This window comes from Eutrema salsugineum, unplaced genomic scaffold (genome assembly GCF_000478725.1).
Source record: "Eutrema salsugineum unplaced genomic scaffold, Eutsalg1_0 scaffold_4, whole genome shotgun sequence".
Taxonomy (NCBI): domain Eukaryota; kingdom Viridiplantae; phylum Streptophyta; class Magnoliopsida; order Brassicales; family Brassicaceae; genus Eutrema; species Eutrema salsugineum.
The window spans coordinates 5,209,826-5,232,352 of NW_006256686.1; the positions used below are offsets into that span (position 1 = coordinate 5,209,826).

At 37.1% G+C, this 22,527-nt stretch overlaps 2 protein-coding genes and 1 pseudogene across 4 annotated transcripts; 2 read left to right on the top strand and 1 right to left on the bottom strand.

The window, feature by feature from the left end:
• The first annotated feature begins 1,220 nt into the window (after positions 1 to 1,220).
• On the top strand, positions 1,221 to 3,803 carry LOC18013903 (annotated as a pseudogene).
• An 8,737-nt stretch (positions 3,804 to 12,540) lies between these two features.
• On the top strand, positions 12,541 to 16,764 carry LOC18013904 (beta-glucosidase 3). 3 transcript variants are annotated; one of them, XM_024153785.1, is made up of 12 exons: positions 12,541 to 12,584; positions 13,977 to 14,176; positions 14,270 to 14,482; positions 14,557 to 14,632; positions 14,734 to 14,805; positions 14,910 to 14,997; positions 15,081 to 15,339; positions 15,430 to 15,545; positions 15,641 to 15,852; positions 15,941 to 15,966; positions 16,063 to 16,150; positions 16,233 to 16,764. In XM_024153785.1, exons 2-12 carry the CDS (start codon positions 14,048 to 14,050, stop codon positions 16,556 to 16,558), a joined length of 1,605 nt encoding a protein of 534 aa, XP_024009553.1. In that variant the 5' UTR covers positions 12,541 to 12,584; positions 13,977 to 14,047; the 3' UTR covers positions 16,559 to 16,764. The 3 variants fall into 3 exon arrangements, with proteins under 3 accessions (XP_024009553.1, XP_006418670.1, XP_024009552.1); XM_006418607.2 differs by lacking the exon at positions 12,541 to 12,584 and having other exon boundaries at positions 13,861 to 14,176; positions 14,270 to 14,333; positions 14,433 to 14,482; XM_024153784.1 differs by lacking the exon at positions 12,541 to 12,584 and having other exon boundaries at positions 13,865 to 14,176.
• A 428-nt stretch (positions 16,765 to 17,192) lies between these two features.
• On the bottom strand, positions 17,193 to 17,588 carry LOC18014017 (xyloglucan endotransglucosylase/hydrolase protein 3). The gene has a single exon (XM_006418608.1). The coding sequence runs from the start codon at positions 17,586 to 17,588 to the stop codon at positions 17,193 to 17,195; it is 396 nt and encodes a 131-aa protein (XP_006418671.1).
• Positions 17,589 to 22,527: the final 4,939 nt, after the last annotated feature.

A 22,527-nucleotide genomic window follows, 5' to 3' on the forward strand; every position in this document is an offset into this window, starting at 1 on the left:
CTTACATATACTCGACCAGAGTTGGCATATGCGGTGCATATGCTCGCTCAGTTTATGCAACGACCTCGATCTAAACATTGGGATGCGGCTATTAGAGTGGTGCGATATCTAAAGGGATGTCCAGGACAGGGGATTTATGAAAAAAATATAAAAGAACATTTTTAAAAAAATTAGACGCGGGCATCCAAATTGATCGGTCCGACACTAGATGTTGTCAAAAAAATTTTGGTTAGGTATGTGTTCCAATCAACCATCCACAACCTCTGGAAAGAAAGGAACTCTCGCCGGCATGGAAAAGATCCTATTGCGCAACCGCATCTCCACAATTCGTGAAAAGAGGGATGCAAAATTCGAAACCGCACTTCAAGTCTGGTTTGCATCTCCGGTATAGAGAAATTTTGCTTCAAAAATCAATTTGTTTTCCTCTTAATTTTTGAGCTCTAAAAAACAACTGCACTTGATGTAAAAAAGTCTTTTTTTTTTTCAATAAATGTTACATTCGATTGAAAAAAAAAAAGAAAAATCGAACGGTGATAACTAACTTAACTTATTCTAATTAACATCCGTGTGGAGGTTGGAAAATGATGTCAATAGGCCAAGTAAAATAACAAAAAAAAAATTATGAAAAATCATTTAATAAAAACTATACTATATTATATTTGGTAGTTAAGAATGGATGCTTACTTCATATATACTGTATATGGTTAAGAATGCTTTGAGTTCATAAACATACTTGGTGGAAGTTGCACGAGTAAGGTATAGTTCTCTTACATAAATATTTTTTTAGTTATTTGACAACAACAAAACAAGATTGAAAAAATAAAAATTTGTTTACTTTTTGCCATGGCGGTAATTTCTTCGTCTTCTTCTTCATCCAAAAAAACGTAACGACTTCGAAAAGATTGTAACTAAGAATGAAATCTTTGTTCGTTAACCCAAAAAAAAACCATATTTATGAACTGAACATGATGAGAAAAGGATTAATTAATAGGGTTTTGGGGGTTTAGAGATGCCATATTAAACTAACTGGCCGAATTTGTGAGAAACTTAAAATCTGTCAGTGTCGAAAAGAAAACAGAACGATTTCGATTCCGATTTTGGGATTTAGTGCAACAAAAAAACCAAATGCAATCGTAGAATTTACCGGCGATGCCGATGATTCCTATCTTCTCCGTCGTGTAGTTTCTTTCTGGAGCTATAAGAGAAGAGGCTAAGAAGAAATGGAACATATTTTGTTTCTGATTACCATTTTTCTGGGTTTCGCTTTCTACTCCGGGAGATGCAGCGATGTTTACAGCAGAAACGATTTCCCTGAAGGTTTCGTTTTCGGATCCGCCTTTTCGGCTTTCCAGGTTTGCAAATTCGATCTAATTTCTTATTCGAATTCGAATGGATTTTGATAATCTGAAAAAAGTGGTTTTGATTTGACTCTGAAATAAGTGGGAAGGAGCTGTTGATGAAGACGGAAAGAAGCCTAGCATCTGGGATACATTCATTAACTCTAGTAAGCTCTTTCACAAACCCAAAATTCTAGTAAAGATTCATAAAGGATTGAGATGTTTTCTAAGGTTTAAGGGTTTGAATCACTATCAATTCTACGAAACGATGCAGATGATGGACCTACTGGAGATATAGCTTGAGATGGGTATCATAAATATAAGGTTTGGTCAAGTGATGAAGTTACCTCTGTGATTTTTGTTTGTTTGCTCAAACATTGATTTTTGTCTTTAACAATGGCTTCAGGAGGATGTAAGGCTGATGTATGACATGGGTTTAGATGCATTCCAGCTCTCTATTTCGTGGCCACGGCTTATACCAAATGCGTGTGTGTGTTTCTTTGCCAAGAAATCTGATTTTTGTTACCATGCCTGGGAATTTAAAACGTGTTTTTGTTTGTTTGTTTCATACAGATGGAAGAAGTCCTGTAAATCCAAAGGGTTTACAGTTCTACAAAAACTTTATAAATGAGCTCACTAGACATGGTAAGACCATCACATTTAGCGTGATTGTGTCCTGTTTCTTTGAAGAACATGAATTTGAGTTTGTTTTGGTTCTCTGTTTGGTATGAACGGAGAGTATAGGGATTGAACCACATGTTACGTTGTATCACAATGATCTCCCTCAGGCTCTTGAAGATGAATACGGAGGATGGATTGACCGCAAAATCATGTAAAGCCAATGCATATTTTCTTGCAATTTTTTTCTACTCGCATATAACTTTTTTAAGTGAAGTGTTAGTCTTATGTGATCTTATGTTGCAGCGAAGACTTCACGGCTTTTGCAGACGTTTGCTTCAGGGAGTTTGGGAACGCTGTGAAATTCTGGTGGACAATTAATGAGCCCAATATGCTAGCTTAGGGAGGTTATGACTTGGGATTTGTACCTCCGGTGCACTGTTCTCCTCCTTTTGGGATGGTCAATTGCTCCAGAGGAAACTCTTCCACTGAGCCATATATTGCACTCCATAACATGTTGCTTGCACACGCATCTACCGCGAGTTTGTATAAGCAAAAGTATAAGGTAAGCTTACACACACACACACAATTAACCCATGATCTCTTGAACGCTCGATTTATATATCTTTCTCTATGTCTCTCGATTGATTGCGTAGGATAAGCAGAGTGGCTCAGTAGGTATAACCTGTTTTGCATACTGGATGATTCCGTTTACTAGCTCTGAAGAGGACAAGATCGCAACTCAGAGAGCCAAAGATTTCTTATTAGGCTGGTTTGTTGAACACAATTATTCTAAAACTCGTCTTAAGGCTTCTCTGACGAAAAATGCAAAAAAACATTTGCTTCTCTCTGAATTCCAGGGTTCTGCACCCGTTGGTGTTTGGGGACTATCCTGAAGTGATGAAGAGAATCGTTGGGAAGAGATTGCCAAGTTTTTCTGAAGAAGAATCAGATCTTGTTAAAGACTCGTCGGACTTTTTGGGACTCATACACTACACAACAACATACGTCTCTCACTTATCCATTGCCCACGAAGATTTTGTTTCAGATATGAGTTGTCTCCTAATACGTGAGCTTTTCTTTCCTAGGATCTTTTGTGTGTGTGTGTGTGTTTTTAATCTACCATACTCGAGTCCACAGTTAATCCTTTATTTCATGATCTTGGATAGCCTTTGGGAATTCTACATTAGTCAAGGTGTGTTTCTAATTTTCAGAAACCTGTTTTCGTCACCCTAACAGTACTCTTTACTAATCTTGAGTTTCATTGTCATATGTGCACAGTTTGATGTGCTTCCATGGGGTCTTGAAGGAGTGTTGGAATACTTAAAGCAGAACTATCACAAACCTCCTGTCTACATTCTTGAAAACGGTCTTTTCTCTCACACTCTTATGTCTCTTTGCTCTTCACTTAGTTACCAAACATTATATTCTTGAAAATGGTGTTTTTCTCTCTTTCTCTTGTTATTTACTTGGTTTTCCAAACACTATACAAATGTTGAGTGTGTCTCTGTGAATACACTTAATCAGGTCGACCTACAAACCACCACTCATCGCTGAACGACGTGGAAAGAGTTGAATACCTTCATGCTTATATCGCTGCTGTGCTCAATTCAGTGAGGATCAGAGACAAGAGGCTACTTCCAGTGGTCGGTCATGGATTTGTACGAGTTTCTCGATTACAACTACACATATGGATTATACTATGTGAATTTCAGCGATCCGGAACGTAAAAGATCTCCTAAAACCTCTGCTCTTTGGTACTCTGCTTTGCTCAAAGGGTCGCTCGTTAGTTCACAAGGGCCAAAGAACCTCTCGGTATCTTCTTCTCCTGGTTTTGCTTCTCAGTGAAATAGAGGTTTCTCTTCCTTTTCATCCCAACGGAGGTTACACGCGCATGTAACTATATTTTTAATTCCACTGAAACTACCATCAATCAATACTATTATTTGTGAAGAAAAAAATCTGGTGCAACATCGATTTTATGTGTTAATTTGTGATGTCGTCTCATTTTTTTATGTCTGTGGTGGTTTTTCCATCATTTTAATAGGTTTTTCATTAATCTTACTTTTTTTTTTTGCCGACTGAAATATTTTATTAGACAACAGAGTTTACATCATTGTGTACATGAGGTTGTAAAAAAGCAGGACAAACATTAAATATAACCCAAGGGTAAACATCGGTAACAGCTTTTCGAGCCAGCCAATCTGCACAAACATTGGCATTACGATTGCGATGTGTGAATTTGACTGCTTCAAACATTAATCTCCAATTTTGTATGGTCCTAGATAGTGCTGCAGTTTGAAATTCATCTCTTTGTTGTTGAGAGTATGGACGAGATTGATATTGTCTCCCTCAAATTCCAAACGACGGTATCCAAGTCCCCACGCACTCTGCATGGCCCATATTAAAGCCGAACATTCAGCTTCTTCAGGGGAATATCGAACTTCAAATTTCTCCATACCTGCATTGAGGAAGGTGCCAGTGCTGTTTCTGATGATCCAACCCAAGCCAGAGTGATGTATTCCAGTATGATGTGAAGCAACATAATTACATTTTAAAAATCTTGTTGATGGAGGTTTCCATGTTAATTTCCGTTGTGGTGGGGGTGTCTGAATATGAACTGTATGATTCTCCGAAGCAATAGCAGATAACCATTCATTGACGTCAGTCATAGCTCATCTTAAACACTTGTCTGGTTCCGCAGCCACTTTATTAAAGACTAAATCATTGCGTGCTTTCCATAGTCGCCATACAATCCAAAACGAGAGATGTTTGTTGAGATCAGAAGTCAAAGTTTGTGAATGAAGAGTGAATAGATATCTCAGTTTGTCTTCGAAGGAGATGGATGGATCAATGAGTTGTTGATGAGGGATACCTGAGAGTCGCCAAACCTGTTCAGCATATTGACAGGTAAAGAACACATGATCACTCGTTTCTTCATGGGTACAGCAGCGAGAACATAGACTGTCAACGTTAATGTTACGTCGTCGTAAATTGGCATTCACTCCAATTGCTCGTGATCCAGCACGCCAGAGGAAATGTTTGAGTTTTGAAACTAAGTTCGCCTTCCAGATGGATTTAGCCAAATCTTGGTTAACGCCTAAGGGAGCCTGTAGAATGTTATCATTGGATGTGTAGTCACAGGCAAGATGGTAACCCGTTTTGACACTGTAATTCCCGTCTCTAGTAAAGCACCATATCTTTGTGTCACTTGTGGGTAAAGAAGGAAGGAAAATTTTCCTGATAAGATGATGATCAGTCTGATCTATCAAATCATAGATAATTTTTTCATCCCACTGATGGTTGGTTTGATCAATGAGAGTTTGAACAGGAAGTGTCGGGTTCGTAAAAGGCAGAAGTGCAGGAGCTCGTGGAGGGGATGTGGGAAGCCAAGGATCTTGAAGACATGTAGCTGCTCCATCTCCAATGGAAGTGAATAAGCCTTTTTCAGTAATTCAGCACCAAACTGAAGAGATTGCCAAGCGTATGAGGGTTGGGTTCCATTTGTAGCTGTTAGGATGGTGCCTTGTTTGAAATACCTACTTTTTAGGACTCGATGCAGGAGACAATGTGTTCTTCTCAGTATTTTCCATACTTGATTGGCAAGTAATGCTTGATTAAACTTGTGTAGATCACGGAATCCTAATCCTCCAGAGAGTTTTGGTGTCAACATTTTCTTCCAAGAAACCCAAGATAATTTACGATGGGTAGGTGTTGAACCCCACCAGAATCTTGACATGATTGAGTTAAGTTCTGAGCAGAGTTCCATAGGTAGCTTGAAACAATTCATAGAATAGACAGGCATGGCGAAGGCAACAGCTTTAATGAGAGTCTCCTTACCGGCGGTGGAAAGAAATCTGGTTTGCCATCAATTCACTTTGCTTCGGACATTTTCTTTAACATATTGCAACATTTCAGTTTTCTTCCTGCCAAACTGTTCTGGTAGACCAAGGTATTTGCCTCCACCACCAATATTTGGAATACCTAAAATGCTTTGTATGCTGTCTCATGTGTGCTGATAAACCCGTTCACCAAATGTGATTGAAGACTTGTCAAAATTAATGAGTTGACCGGAAGCATTACCATAATCTTCAAATATTTTCTTAAGCTGGAAACTGTTGTTGTGATCCGCTTTGATAAAAAACAATGAGTCATCAGCGAATAACAAGTGTGAGATAGGTGGACCTCCAATACTAAGTCGTAATGGTTGAATAGTATGATTCCGTTCTGCTTGTGTTAGGAGGGAACTCAAAACATCGGCACACAAGATGAAAATGTAAGGAGATAATGGATCACCTTGGCGTATTCCTCTTGTTGCAGAGAAGTTTCAATATGGGCTTCCATTAATCAAAACAGAGAAACTGACTGATTTGATGCAGGTCATGATCCAGTGGATCCAACGCCTATGAAAACCTTTCCGACGAAGTACCTCTTCTAAGAAATTCCATTCTAATCTGTCGTAGGCTTTACTAATATCCGTTTTGACGGCCATATAGGAATTTGCACATCGCCGACGAACTCGTAGAGCATGTAAAGACTCATGAGCAGTGAGAACGTTGTCAGTTATTTGTCTTCCGGGGATGTATGCAGCTTGGTTCTCTGATACTACATCGGAGAGAATGGTCTTTAGCCTGTGGATGAGGATTTTAGAGATGACTTTGTATAGCACATTACAAAGTGCGATCGGTCTGAAGTCTTTCATTGAAGTCGGAACATCAACTTTAGGTATCAGACATAAATTGGTGTGATTTAAGCCATGAGGAAGTTCACCAGACTCAAAGAAAGCATTGATCTCTTCACAGATTGCAGGTCCTACGATGTCCCAGTGTTGGTGATAAAAGGATGCAGTAAATCCATCAGGCCCTGGTGCTTTACTGGCACCGATGGAGAAGATTGCTTTCTTGACCTCTTCAGGGGTTAAAGATCGAATCAGAGAAGCATTCATATCTTCCGTTACAACAGAGGTGATATTATTCAAAATATGGAGAGATGACTCATTGTTGTTGTGTGAGAAAAGACTGGTAAAGTACCTTTCTGCGTCCAAGGCAATATTCTCATTACCAATAATGTCTTCACCGTTGTTATTCTTGATTGTTGTAATCTTATTTCGAGCCCTTCTGTTCTTTGTAGTGGCATGAAAGAACCGTGTATTCCTATCTCCTTCATTAAGCCATTTGTTCCTACTTTTCGTTTTCTAGAAGGTTTCCTCATTGCGATATGCCTGCAGTAATTCCTTTCTTAAGCCATATATGGTAGTGGAGGGAACTTTGGGATCAGAGGAAGCTTGATCAATAGTCTTGATAAGGGTATTGATGATTTTTGCAGAGTTTAAATGTTGTGACTTCTTCCACTCTGAAATGGCTCTGCGACAACGTCTAATGCGATCTGTGACGGAGATGGAATTTGAAGAATCAGTGAGCCAACTATCTTTAACCACTTGCTGAAACTCTGGATTCTGCGCTAAACGACTATCATAACGGAATGATTTTCGACCGAAATCTGTACATTTTCGCATCTGAAGAATTGCAGGTCGATGATCAGATTCAATGAGTTCCAAATACTTAACCGTTGATGCTGGATACAAGGCTCTCCATTCGTCATTGGCTAAAGCACGATCCAACCAACACTCCACCTGATAAGTTCTTCTTTTACCCACCCAAGTCATGTTATTACCTGCAAAAGGAAGATCTTTGATTTTTCAGGTATTAACCATGTTTCTGAAATCAGTGAACGTCCAATTCTCTCTCTCGCAGCCCCCTTGTTTTTCATTAGAGTTTAAAATCTCATTGAAATCCCCACACAAAACCCAAGGCCCCACTCGTGTTGTTGCAATTCTCTCAAGTCTTTCCCAAAGAATGTGTCTTAGACTACGAATCGGATGCCCTAAACAAACGAGAAATAGAAAGAGTGCTCTTTATTATTTATCATACAGTCGAGCATACGTTCAGAAAAGAAAGTTACATCAACAGACTTGTTCCACATCAATGCAATACCACCACCAATACCCAAGGGAGAAACACATTTGACAAAATCAAAACCTACTTGAGATGTAACGTCACGAACTATGTCATCTTGATTTTTGGTTTCGATTAGAAAGAGTAGATCCGGGGAATAAGCAGCCTTAATCCCTTTAAGGCATCGAACTACCAGGGAACCTTTCAAGCCCCGACAGTTCCAAAAGGTCGTATTCATCCCGGATCCGGTGGCTTCTGGCCCACCGTACCATCTCTGTCAGGTGTTTGCTGATGCTCTCCATCAGCAGAGTGAGAGCAACTTGCTTCATCAGACTGATTTCTGAACCAGTTCTGCATCTCTCGGACATCTGCTTGTGTTCTTTTTCGTTTAGTAGCATGTTCTTTGTAATCTTCGAAGACAAAACCTTGTCACATTTCACAGCAGAGTAGATGCGGTTGTGACGGAGCCGCTGTCTTCCTCTTCTTAGATGAATTACCCGGGTTGTTGAGAGGAACATCTTCAGTCTCGTTCTGCTCTTGGGTTGGCGATTGATCAGTATTGTCCCTTGGAGGATTGAAACCAGGAGGGTTGTCGTCATGTGGATCATTATCATCATCATTCGGTGCGTCGACAGGGCCAGAATTGTTGACAGGGCATTCAGCGGCTTCATGAACCACAAGGCCACACACAGAGCAGAATCCTCTTAATTTCTCATAACGAAATTTGAGGATGCTTGTCTCTTTGCCAAATTGGAAGAGCCGCTGAAACCTGAGTGGAGAATCTGTATTCCAAAGAAGACGAACACGCACATATTCGACATTAAGAGCATCTCCTTGAAAATCCGTTTCAAGGAAATGGCCTAAAAGTCTACCAATGTGTCGAACCATGCGGAGTGTTAGAAATTGGAGAGGAATACCTCGGATTTGGACCCAGAAAGGAATATGTTTGAGATCGTCTTCGGTGAGATTGGGACTCCATTTTTGTAAAGAACACATCCACTCATTAAAGGACCAAGGGCCTCGTCGAAGAACTGATTGCAGAGAATCTTCGGATTGGAAGATAAATTGAATCTTTTGATCTTGAAGGATTCTTCCAATGACTTCGTCACCCATGCCCCAAAGACGAGGCAGCGCCGACATCATTGCTCGGAGATTTTGCTTTCGGGAATTCACCGGTTTGCAGATAAGGCTAAATCGGGTCTCTTCAGCCGCCTCTGCACATAAATCCAAAGGGAGATTGATGATTCCATCATCTATTCCGAGCGAGATGTCTTGTAATTGTTTCCTGATTCTATCTGACATGATTAGAATAAACAAAGGAAATGGATTCCTTGTTTTTGATCTTCGCGAAAAAATCAGTAGACAGGCACAAGATATATATAGGGATATCAGAATAACGGTTATGGAACCCAGGGCAGTTAATCTGTTATCCAATCCTGAAAAAACCGACAATAACTGCCGGAAATTACACTCCGAAGAGAGATAAACACTGAGAAGGAGGGAAAGTCGCGATCGCCAGAAAAGTTGCCTCGCTCTCTCAGACATGAAAGCTATTCTTATACTTGTTTTTTAAAAAATGATGTGGATCATTAAAGCCTATTTAAGATTTGTTTTTTTAAAACCAATTAAAGTCTATTTACTTCGAAAACCCTAATGTATTTCCAAAAACCCTAATGTACTTTTGAATCCTAACAGACTTCTTCAAAACATTATACATAAATATTTTGGTTTTAGAACTTTCTTTTAACGTAGTTTTGTCTGTTAATATATACTTATATAGTGAACTGAAATCCATTACCTTTTTACACTATATTTGATTTCTTTCTACCAGTTTTCTTAACGTGTATATTAGAGCAATCACTTTCATTCGTTTTTAAATTTCCTCACTTCTTCTTCATCTGATTTTTTCCTTGCTCTAGGTATATTCTTTTCTCCGTTTGTTTTCACTTTCCATGGATCTTCAGATAAATATATTTATATATATATATATATATATATATATATATACTTGTGTTTTATTTTTAACATATTGTGTTTTATTTTTAGCACAAGGGTGTAAAATCTAAAAAAGATAATAATGACAATGAAAAACTCTGAGTGAAAAACTGGAAATGGGACAAATAGAAAAAATATAGTTTGGAGAAGACGGAGATGATGAAAAATAAGAATGATAAGATGACGAAGGAGGAAAAATGAAAGATAAAGAAAAAATAAAGATGAAGAAAAAATAAAAAAAGACGAGAAAGAAGACAAAAACAAAGAAAAAAAAAAAAAAACATAAGTAGAAGCAAAAGGTGGATTAGACCAAAACGTTAAAGAAGAAGGAGGAGGAAGGTAAGGATTTGGAGAAGGTGAATAAAACTGAAAGAAGATGAAGAAGAACAATAAGTTGGATACGATGAAAATGGAAAAAGAAAATATGAAGATAAACAAAATCATATAAAATAAGAAGAAGAAGATGAAGCAGAAGAAGTTGAGGTTGAAAATAATTTTGAGAAGACAAAAACGATAAAAAAGAATAATCATAAAAAAAAAGACAATGAGAAACTGAAGAGAAAGAAGAAAAATAATTATTGAAAAAAAAAGATGATAAAAAATAAATTAAAGTCAAAAACGATTAAGTAGAAGAAGAAAAAACATAAATCAAATATAAAATACGTTAAAGAAGAAGGAAATGTGTGGCATGATAATAACACTTACTTACAAGAAAATGAAAAGAGAGTTCTAGTGAGGGAAAGATAAAAAGAATTAGTCCAAAAAGAAATTATGTAATTATAATGTGCGAATGAATAGAACAATATTGATGGTTGTTATATCTTTTTCTTTCGGTTGATTAAATGTCTAACATTGTTCTTATATATATGTTCAGTTTTTTATTGGTAACAAAATTTATAATTATAAAATTTGATTATTTTATAAACTAGAAAAGGCACAGGCTTATTAGTCCTGTAACAGATAGGATATCCTGGTTGTTTTGAGATATCCAGATCTACCGAATCCGAGTTTTAATTATCTGGATCCGTAGCCAAGGTGTCCGGATATCTAGACTTCGGATATTTACTTAAATATTAAGATATCTAATATTAAGATATTCGCCGGATCTAGATAAAAAAAATATTACAAAACTAAAATATTAAAATAGTAATAAAATTAAATTTATTTAATATTTTGTAAAAACATAAACTTTCTTTTATTGGAAAAAGTATTTTAATTTAATTTTAATTATTTTATATATAAATATTTCAATATATTACAAGATTATTAATAAAATATAAATTTTAAATATATATTTAGAGGTTAAGGAATCAAAACAAATATTTAGAATTTATAATTTAACTATTTGGATTCGATCTGGTTTTGACGGATATGAGATTTTACTATCTAGATCTGGATCCAATCTTCTCAGATAACCGGATTTTTCAGAGCGGATCAGAGCAGATCTCGGATTGAATCTTAGATACCAGATAATGATTCTAGCCGTAGGGCTTTAGGGCTTATTACCTAGTATATAATAATTCTGTACATTCGAACTCCATTAAAATACCACCTAAAACTACATTGTCGACATAAAGAAAAAGGGACAAAATCTTAAACTAGAGGGACCCATTGGCTTTTATGCGCTTATACATAAACCACACGTTTTTCATGTTTTTGAAAACGAAATCAACTAAAAGAAAGACTGTTCACAAAGAAATAAAGAAACATCAAACCAAGGGGAAAAAAAAAAGATCAAGGCAGGTTTTAGGCCTTTAGCTTAAGATTCCTACAGTTAATTTTTTCTCAACAACACACGAAGAACAATTAATGATCAATCAATTGTTAACTCAAGGTTTATCTTTTGTTTAACACCAAGAAATAAGATATTAATCACTAGGTTTAGAAGAATTTGATGGAAGATGACTAGAGTTGATTGTCCTAGTGGTAAATTCTTGTTATAATGACCACTATTTTACGACCACTTAATAATAATTCGGGTTTAAGAGGTGTTCATGGACTATAAACTAAGATTATCAAACACATTAGAAATTCTTTGTTCTAAAGTTTGTTCTTATTGCATGTTTTTACCTTGATCAATTTGAAATTGATCTTAGGGAGATAGATCCACGAGAGTGTATAAAGAGTTTTATAATCACCTTAACTAGGCTAGCTGAGCTTATAACATGCGATATCAAACCTAATCTTATAGGGTGTTTTCCTACTTAATTGCACGCGAGAGTTGAATAATTAGGTTGCTTAAACATAAGTTATTAGCAATGCGAGACTAGGTTAAACTCCTAAACCGAATCGGATCTTCCGATAATTGGATGAGCACGTCTAATCCAACCCATCACTGATCCAAAAGAGCTAGGGGCAAATTAATTAAGCTGCTACTAATTTGGTGGTTGAAAGTTGTTGGAGCTCTTTCACTTAAATATATACTTACTTGATGCCTATGAGGTCGTTGGGGAACGTGGTTAATATAGACCCAAAAAAAGAGAGAAAAATAATACATTCTAGTTCTAAATTAATATGGTGGTTAAGAATTGATGTTTGCCGACAAAAAAAAAGGATGCAAAAAAGAATGGATGCTTACTTCCTGTATATATATACTTGGTTTAGAATGGATGCAACGAAACATACTTGGTGATAATTCATTAAAAAAAAAAAACATACTTGGTGATGTTGCACAAATAAGGTAGGTACACTCTCTCTCAGTCTCCCACATAACTGTTTATGTTATTGATACCAAAAGAGAAAAACTATTTTGTTTTATTAATTGATTTTTAAATAATATTTATGTAAATATTAAACAAAATTTAAGTTATAATTAATTAAAATTATTAATGGATATTTTTGTATAAATTCTTGATTTTTTAATAATATTATATTTTAAATTGATTGATTTATAATAATATACTAACACATAACAAATGATGATTATATTTTTTAATAAAAATATAAAAATATATAAATTTGAAATAGTTGAAAAAAAAAACTCGCATTTTACGTGCATCTATTCGCCTAGTCTTTATAAAACTCATATCTTTTTGTTAACCAAACAAAAAAGATAATGCAAAATGGATTGAATAGTATGATTTTGAGGATTTATGCATATTAAATTATTTTGGGAAAATTTGTGAGATATTTTGCTTCATATATATAATTTTGAAAGGATTGTAGCTTAAAAATATCTTTATAAAACTTATATTTCTTCGTCATTCGTCAACCTAAAAAAAAGGTCATATTTATGAACTGGAAATGATGCAAAATTGATTGAATAATATGATTTTGGAGGGGGGAAGAGTTAGAAATAGCATATTAGACTATTTCAGACAAACTTGTGAGATATTTTGTCGTATTATTTCGAAAATACAAAAAACATATTTCTTGGCCAACCTTAAAACTCATACGGAGTATTTCCAAACTAAAGATGATGTGAAAAGGATTAGGTAATAAGGCTTTGGTGCTTAGAAATAGCATAATAAACTATTTGGGCAAATTGTGAGATATTTTGCCATATAATTTCGAAATTTTTGTAATTGAAAAGTATTATGAAACTCATTTCTACGTCAACCTAAAAAGGATTTAATAAGAAATATGATTGTTATAAACACACTTTGTTAACTACAGTATTTTATGAACTGGAAATGATGCGATAAAAATTGAATAATATGATTTTGAGAGTTTAGAAAACTATGTGGCAAATTTGTTTTGCCATTTAATTTTGATAAAGATTGTAACTTCAAAAGAACATTTATACCAAATTCATATTTCTTCGTCGTTATGAGCTGAAGATGAAACTAAAATGATTGAATAATAGGGTTTAGGGTTTTTGTTTTATTTTTTCTTTGTCAGGCAAAGATTTTGAGGGTTTGGAAATAGCATATTAAACTATCTGGACGTATTTGTGAAATATTTAAAAACAGTCAATGTTAATGCACAAACAAGTCAAAAAGAAACCGAACTATTTCGACTCCGATTGCGATTCCGATCTGCGATTCCGATCTGCGATTCAGTGCCAAAAAATGAACGCAAACCGTAGAGTTTACCGGCGATGCCGATCTCTCGTTTCTTCTCCGTCGTGTAGTTTCTATCTGGCGGGTAGGTTTTGGGAGGATCGGACTCTTACTTTCAAGACCTCTGGAGCTATAAGAAGAGATGGAGCCGATTTTGTTTCTGATTACCATTTTTCTGGGTTTCGCTTTCTCCGGGAAGTGCAGCGATGTTTACAGCAGAAACGATTTCCCTGAGGGATTCGTATTCGGGTCCGGTATTTCGGCTTTTCAGGTTTGCAAATTCGAACTAATTTCCGATTTTTCCTTATTCGGATTTGAATAGTCTTTTGATGATCGGAAAAATTGGTTTTGATGAATATGAAAGTGGGAAGGAGCTGTTGATGAAGACGGGAGGATGCCTAGCATCTGGGATACATACGTTCATTCTCGTAAGCTCTTTCACAAAGCAAAAGTTCGAGTTAGAATTCATAGAGTATTGAAATGTTTTCTAGGGTTTAATCTCAATCGAGTCTTCCTTAACGATGCAGAGGCTGGACCTACCGGAGATGTAGCCTGTGATGGGTATCATAAATATAAGGTTTTGTGAAATGTTCCTCTTTGATCAATTTGTTTGGTAATCAAAATCAGCTATGAACAATGATAATGCTGCAGGAGGATGTAAGGCTAATGTATGACATGGGTTTAGGTGCATTGCGACTCTCCATTTCTTGGCCGCGGCTTATACCAAGTGCGTATGTGTGTGTGTTTGTGTGTTTCTTTGCCAAGAACTCTGAATTTTGTTACCTTTCCTCAAGCTTTAAATGTGTTTTTGTTTGTTTGTTTTTTCAGGTGGAAGAGGTCCTGTGAATCCAAAGGGTTTACGGTTCTACAAAAACCTCTTAAATGAGCTCACAAGACATGGTAAGATTATGCTTCACATTTAGCGTGATTGTGGCCTGTCTCTTGGAAGAACATGAATTTGAGTTTGTTTTGGTTCTCTCTATTTGGTATGAACGAGAGTATAGGAATTGAGCCGCATGTTACGTTGTATCACGATGATCTCCCTCAGGCTCTTGAAGATGAATACGGAGGATGGATTGACCGCAGAATCATGTAAAGCCAACATTTTCTTGCAACTAATAACTCAATAAGTGAAGTGTGTTGTATCTTAGTATATATTTGATCATCTGTTGCAGCGATGACTTCACGGCTTTTGCAGACGTTTGCTTCAGAGAGTTTGGGAACACAGTGAAATTCTGGACTACAATTAATGAGCCCAATATGTTAGCATGGGGAGGTTATGACTTGGGATTTATGCCTCCTAAGCACTGTTCTCCACCATATGCAATGGTCAAATGCTCCAGAGGAAACTCTTCAACTGAGCCATATATTGCACTCCACAATATGTTGCTTGCACACGCATCTACCTCAAGATTGTATAAACAAAAGTATAAGGTAAGCGTACACATACACACATATTTATCCCTGATCTCTTGAACGCTCGATTTATATATCTTTCTATATGTCTCTCGATTGATGTTGTAGGATAAGCAGAATGGATCTCTGGGTATAACCTGTTATGCATACTGGATGGTTCCGTTAACTAGCTCTGGAGAGGACGAGATTGCAACTCGGAGAGCCAAAGATTTCTATTTAGGCTGGTTTGTTGAACACAATCATCTTCAAAAATTTGCGTGTATTTTCAAATACTTCTGCGGCTTCTCTGATGAAAAGGGTTTCATCTCTGGATTTCCAGGGTTTTACACCCGCTAGTGTTTGGGGACTATCCTGACGTGATGAAGAGAATTGTTGGAAAGAGATTGCCTAGTTTTTCGGATGAAGAATCAGATCTCGTTAAAGACTCATTCGACTTCTTGGGAATCATACACTACACAACAATGAACATCGCACACTTATCCACTTCCCGGCAAGGAGATTTTACTTCAGACATGAATGCTTCAATGAGCAGTATGTTTTTCTTTCCTAGGATCTTTGTGTTTATTTTAATCTACCATACCTGAGTCCAGCTGATTCGTTATTCCATTTTCTTGGACAGACTTTGGGAAATCTACATTTGTCACGGTGTGTTTCCAAAGACTGCCAATTTAAGAAACCTGTTTTTCGTCACCCTAACAGTACTTTTTATTAATCTTGAGTTTTCTTGTCATATATCCACAGATTGATGTGCTTCCTTGGGGTCTTGAAGGAGTATTGGAATACATAAAGCAGAACTATGGCAATCCTCCTGTCTACATTCTTGAAAACGGTCTTTCTCTCTCTTGTTCTTTACTTAGTTTTACAAACATTATACTAATTTTGAGAGTGTCTCTGTAAATATACATAATCAGGTCGACCTACAAACCACCATTCATCGCTCAACGACGTGGGAAGAGTTGAATACCTTCATGCTTATATCGCTGCTGTGCTCAATTCAGTGAGGAACGGGTCACAGACAAGAGGCTACTTCCAGTGGTCGTTCATGGATTTGTACGAGTTTCTGAATTACAACTACACGTATGGATTATACTATGTGAATTTCAGCGATCCAGAACGTAAGAGATCTCCAAAAACCTCTGCTCTTTGGTACTCTGCTTTGCTCAAAGGGTCGATGGTTAGTTCACAAGTGGCAAAGAACCTCTCGGTATCTTCTTCTCCTGGTTATGCTTCTCAGTAGTATAGAAATTTGACCGTTGGTTTGGTTTCGTTTCCGGTTTTGGTATATTCTTATTCCACGAGAGGAGGTTACGCAGGTGCGTAAAGTATAAAATAAATACAGGAACGTTACGTACCTTGATAATATTTTGTTGTTGTTGTCGATCATGTCTTTGATATACATCGAAATCACTGCACCATGGCCCTAATCATATATATTATATGCAACTAAATTTCTACACAATCAAGTCTAATGATTAACGATATATTGATGAGATAATGCAATTTTTTTTGTTTTGCATTATCTATTCTAAACGAACATCTAAATAATGCAAAAAAAAATTCTTCCAAAAACATGACGTAAAAATGTCATTAACATTTGTTTCTCTTTATATTTTTACTGCTATTAAACATATAAATGTTATTTTAGTAATACGATTTTCGTAGATTAAATTCCAGAATTATTTTTGAAGTCTATTAAACAAGGAAAAAAGAAGAAGAAAGATGCAGGCATATTATTGATCTTAAGCAAACTATACTCTAATATTTCGAGCATACACAATTACATTCTCAGCTGAGACATGAACTCCTTATAAACTTACCTTTCTTATAAATAGGAGATTTAAAAATCCCCTTATAGTTAACGTTGCGTTATTTCAATAACATTCTCTAGGAGAACTTTGGTACTTATTGTGATCGGTACAATAGGCATAGTTCATGTACTTGTTCCTCACATGCTCATAGACTTTCTGTTCATATCCGCTTAACCTTTGATACTTGCCTGCATTCCACCAGTAGTTAGAGGATCCAAAAGCGGCCACATCATTATTCTGACTGTCAATGTAGCAGTCGGAAAGGCCGGAGAAGTCTTGGAAATGGGCAATGAAAGGAGAGTATAACCAGTTAACCTTGGTTCGACCGCCATCAGTTGCCCAATCGCCACCGTTCCAGAGACTGGCCTCTACTTGCATAGGCTTTGATGGATAGCTTACTCCTTTTTCGTTTTTGTAGACTCTTATTGGGATGTTGTCTACGTAAAACCTATCGATCATACCGTCATTTCATCTATTTGATTTTGTTTGTAAAGAACATGCACTAAATAACTCTATTTTTGACTTACATCGGCAAAAATGACTGAGAAAAATTTTGTTTTTGCAAAATATCCTGGATGAAAGTTTGCCCTTCTTCCATATTTCATTTTTATATCCAATTATAAAATCACCCTGGAAAAAACTGCCATCTTTATTTACGATTTTGTCACTTTTATTATTGACAACACCTTCCATCAAACTTGTGATAGCTAGAGTCCTTATGTTTTATAGTTATCCAGGGGATAATGCAAAATATGTATTCTAAGTACTTAAAAAAATTAAAATCCATAGAATATATTGAAAAAAGCATAAGACATATTCTAATTTTTGTAGAATATTAATTTATTATATAATTTTTTTTTTCAAAAACGTGAGGTAACAAAATATTTCATTAATTAACAATTAAATTTATAGATTTTAATTCCTATTAAATAAATTATTTAAAATATAATAGATATTTAAAATACTTCTTTAAAAATTTTAGTCATAATATACTTAAATATGAAAAAGTTTAAATCGAGAAACATGTAAACAAATATTATTTTTTGTTTCTTTCTAATTTTTCCTATTTTTCTTTTTGTTAACGTCTGAAATTTTACATTAACCAAATGTTGATGAAATTACAAAGAGCCAAAGGCTGAAAAACAAACATCAAACACTTAAGGGAAGGGTTTAACGATGCTCTGATAATACCAACGTAATAAATCCTGAAACCATGATGGTCCACCCCGCGCCAGGTAAGAATTAAACTGACCGTCTCGAGTGATACTTTTGGCTATCTCACTTGCACCTTTATTGGCTCCCCCGTATTCATGTTCAATAGAACAGAAGGTAAAACCATTGCATAGATGAGCAATAAATGCGGACAATGAGCGGAATCAAGGCCAAAGAAGAGGTTTAGAGATTGCCTCTATCACCGAATGAAAGTCGGAGACGAGCCCTATCTCAGTGAAGTGAAGGTACCGTAAGCTCTGTATTGCCCAGATAATACACCGTAACTCCACAATGATTCTGTTAGGCGATGGGGTAAAGGCTTCTCTTGCATGAAAAAGAACCGAGCCTTGATGATCACGGACAATCCATGCCCTGCCACTGTGTAGAGTTTCATTCCTCCAATTAGCATGAATGTTGCACTTGACCACTCCCAATGCTGGAGGCTGCCATCTAGAATCGACAAGATGAAAGTAATACTTGTTACGATCCTCCAAAACCAAAGGTTCATTCAGCTTCGACCAGAGCAAAGCTTTTTCCTGAGCCCTTTGAACAATTACTGCAGGAGACTCCTGCTTGTTTGCGAAAATTATTTAGTTCTTGTTTTTCCATATGCTCCAAAGTAACAGTTGTGACGTCCTCCATAAGGTCCAGTAGTTTGGTTACATTGACTTCAAGATACGTTGTGAATGATGACACCGGGAAGGGAAGACGAGCTTCCTCAAATACTTGCTGAGCCGAGCCGCACAGAAACAATAAGTGATTGATCATTTCAGTATCTCGATGACACAAGGCACAACTAGAATTCATGGCTATTCCCCGAGAATTTAGTCTATCAGCCACCGCCAGAGCCCCATCAATGACTCTCCACCAGAATATCTTAATCTTAGGGGGCGAGTGAATTTTCCAAATGCGCTTCTTAATGTCTATCCGACTCTGATCAATTGGAGATATCGGCGGTTGAGGTATTTGAGGATGTGTCACAGCTAACCAATATCCACTGTTAACTGAGTACGCACCATTTTTTGTGAAAGCCCAGATGAACCTGTCGTCAACATCGCCAATTGGGAGATGTAAGATTCGCTCAGCATCGGCCAGAGGAAAGAGATCCCTCAACGCATTCTCCCTCCCTAAACCCTAAACCCTAAACCCTTCAACTCAAGATCATAGAATATATGATTATTCACTGGACGTCGTGGTTGCTCATCGAAAATCCATTTTTCCATCCAAACATTAGTGTTTTTCCCATTACCAATCAACTTTAGAAGGCCTCTTGATGCTAAGAGAATCAAGGGTTACTTCTAGCTTCACGTTTTAAATTTATAACCCTAAATATCTGCAAGTGCACAGATTTACGCTGTAGTACTTAGGAGTCGAACCACAGAGATTTTAAGCTTTCAGTGCGAATCAATCAAGACTTAAGACTAGCAGAACAAACAAATGAGGGTTTTTGGGTTTTGGTGTTCACTAAATCTAAGTGTAAACCAAAATAAAAAGGTTGTAAAACAATAGGAACAAATCGCTGGGTCTAAAGGGTTTTCGCAGGGGTTCATGAACTGATCAAAAGACAAACAAATCGATAAAGGAAATCAACTAGTAAGGTTCCCGAACTAGAATAGACACATGTAAGATTAGCCAACTGTCGTCACTGTAATCATCTAATCACTCAACACAGCAATTAACGCTCGCTCTCATGCTGCGAATAAGATCATGCATTAAAAACAGAATTCATCCACGCTCGCAATTCTCTTTAGGTAGCTTTCGTCTCCTACAGCGAATTCTCTCGATCATTTCTAGGTCTGGTAATTCGATACAGCACTCTCGTGGCTCCAATTACTGAGATCAATTTCTAAGCGGTTAGCAACAAAAACAGCATAGAGAACAAGAATGAACGAAGGACTCCTAGAATATTTTGAACCCTAAATCGAATAAAGCATAAGATCAAGACATGAAATTTCCTTTGAAAAATCCCTTAAAAACCCAACTGGGAAATTATTCAGACATAGTTGAATTCAACATCACAAGAGTATTTAGAATTTCAGAGAATTGAAATAGACAGAGTTTAGAAACGAAGAACAGGTTGAAGAAGGAGGGCCGATGGTGCCCCTCTCGGTGGCTCCTCTTCTGGGCGAGCTTCTCTTCTAGGGTTCCTGGTGAAAATGTAGCACACCCCTCTAAACGACTTAAAAAGGGGTTTATATAGTGTCTTGAGTCATCGGGAATGCCTAGGGCTTGCAGGAATAATGACGGGAGTGACTTGGGCTTTGATATGGGATTCTGAGGCTCGGAACTGAGCTCCCCGCGGTCTGAAATTTCGCACCCCCGGCGGATGATGTTTTGGCCACGGGTGAGCTTCTGACTGTGATGATTTGCCTTCAGTGTATCAAATATATCTTGAGATCTAACCGTTGGATTGCTTTGATTTTACTTTATTGGAAAGCTGGTTGTCTTCTCTATCTTGTGTCAAAATTTGGGGACGATCAGACGGTAGGAAGGCCTTTTTTTGCTACCAAACTTCCGACAGTATGAATTTATCCAAAGTTATGCTTTTTGCTCGCAAGTGCATTCCTTTTGTCAAAATATCCTGAAAACTCTTTTGAGATTCCAAAACATAGAAATCACTTAAAAACCTTTAAAAATGAGTGAAAACACCCGAATAAGATATTAAAAGTGATCCATAAAAGTGGTTAAAATCAGGTGTTATCACCTCTTACTAACAGATCCCTCCCGAACAGGATACTACACCACGCATATGAGGGTCAAAAGCCTTGTCCACAGTCAATAAAGCTTTTGGAAGAAAAATATCTCCCTTTAAGCAATCTTGCGAGTAAACTGTTTGGATCGTTTAGAACACGCCAGGCCTGCTTGGCCAAAAGAGCTTGATTAAACAGCTCCATGTCACGGAAACCGAAACCACCGCTCTGTTTCGATTTGCACATGGACTTCCAGGCAACCCAATGAATCTTTCTATTTTTCTCACATGCATTCCTCCAAAAATCCGACATAGCACTTGTAATCTTCCTGCAGTGGTGCTTTGTCAGCCGAAAACACGACATAGCATACACTGGAAGCGCCATAGCAACCGATTTGAGCAGTACCTCTTTACCACCTAAAGAAAGGGTTTTGGCGTACCATCCACTTAAACGCTTGGTTAACTTTTCACCAATAAAGGCTAAAAGTTGTTTAGATCCACTAAAACACTCCGGCAAGCCCAAGTATTTACCATCCCCACTTTCTTTATCGATGTCTAAAAGACTCGCTAAGAGTCTTCGCGATATCGGATCAATCGCCGAACCAAACGTGATAGATGACTTCTGAAGTTGATAACTTGACCAGAGGAATCACAGTAAAACTTCAAACATCGCAAAAACTCCAAGCATTCATTAAGGGTTGCACGACACAAGAAGAAACTGTCGTCAGCAAAAAGCAGGTGTTGGATTGATGGACATCTTGGCGAAAGTTTCATCCCTGTGATCTTTCCTTCACATTCTGCTTTATCCATAATATGAACTAAAGCTTCTGCACACAGGATAAATAAGAACGGCGATAAAGGATTGCCTTGACGGAGACCTCTTTCAGGTTGGATGTGACCATGTTCCTCACCGTTAAGAAGCATTGTATAAGAAACCGTTCTCACACAACTCATAATCCACGAAACCCATTTTAGATCAAAACCCATACGAAGAAGCAAAACCTCCAAAAAGTGCCATTCTACCCTGTCGTATGCCTTTGACATGTCAGTTTAAATGGCTATAAAATCATGTTTGCAGTGAGGATTAGTTCTCAGACCATGCACCATCTCATGTGCTATAAGCAGGTTGTCTGAGATCAATCTCACGGAAACAAAAGCTCCTTCGGTTGGAGAGACTAGACTTGGAAGAAACCGTTTTAGTCTGGAACATAAAATCTTTGAAATGATTTTATATGTCACAGAACACAGACTAATTGGTCTCAGATCAGTCATAACGTTTGTGTTGGCCTTCTTTGGCAGTAAAGAGATCTGTGTGAAATTACAACCAGCCGGTAATTACCATGTGTTAAAGAATTCTTTGACTTCCGACATGACATGAGTACCTGTGATGTCCCAAAAGTGTTGGAAGAACTTTCTTGTCATGCCATCCGAACCAGGGGAGCTGTCACCCTTGATAATTCTCACTGCTTTACTGATCTCAGCTTCTGTCACCGGTTT

Excerpts from the sequence above, each read along its gene's own strand:
- LOC18013904 (XM_024153785.1), top strand. The coding sequence starts at position 14,048 with ATGGAGCCGATTTTGTTTCTGATTACCATTTTTCTGGGTTTCGCTTTC. Across the intron at positions 14,483-14,556 it reads ATGGGTATCATAAATATAAG|GAGGATGTAAGGCTAATGTA; the intron begins GTTTTGTGAAAT and ends ATAATGCTGCAG. Across the intron at positions 15,967-16,062 it reads GGAAATCTACATTTGTCACG|ATTGATGTGCTTCCTTGGGG; the intron begins GTGTGTTTCCAA and ends ATATATCCACAG.
- LOC18014017 (XM_006418608.1), bottom strand. The coding sequence starts at position 17,588 with ATGATCGATAGGTTTTACGTAGACAACATCCCAATAAGAGTCTACAAA.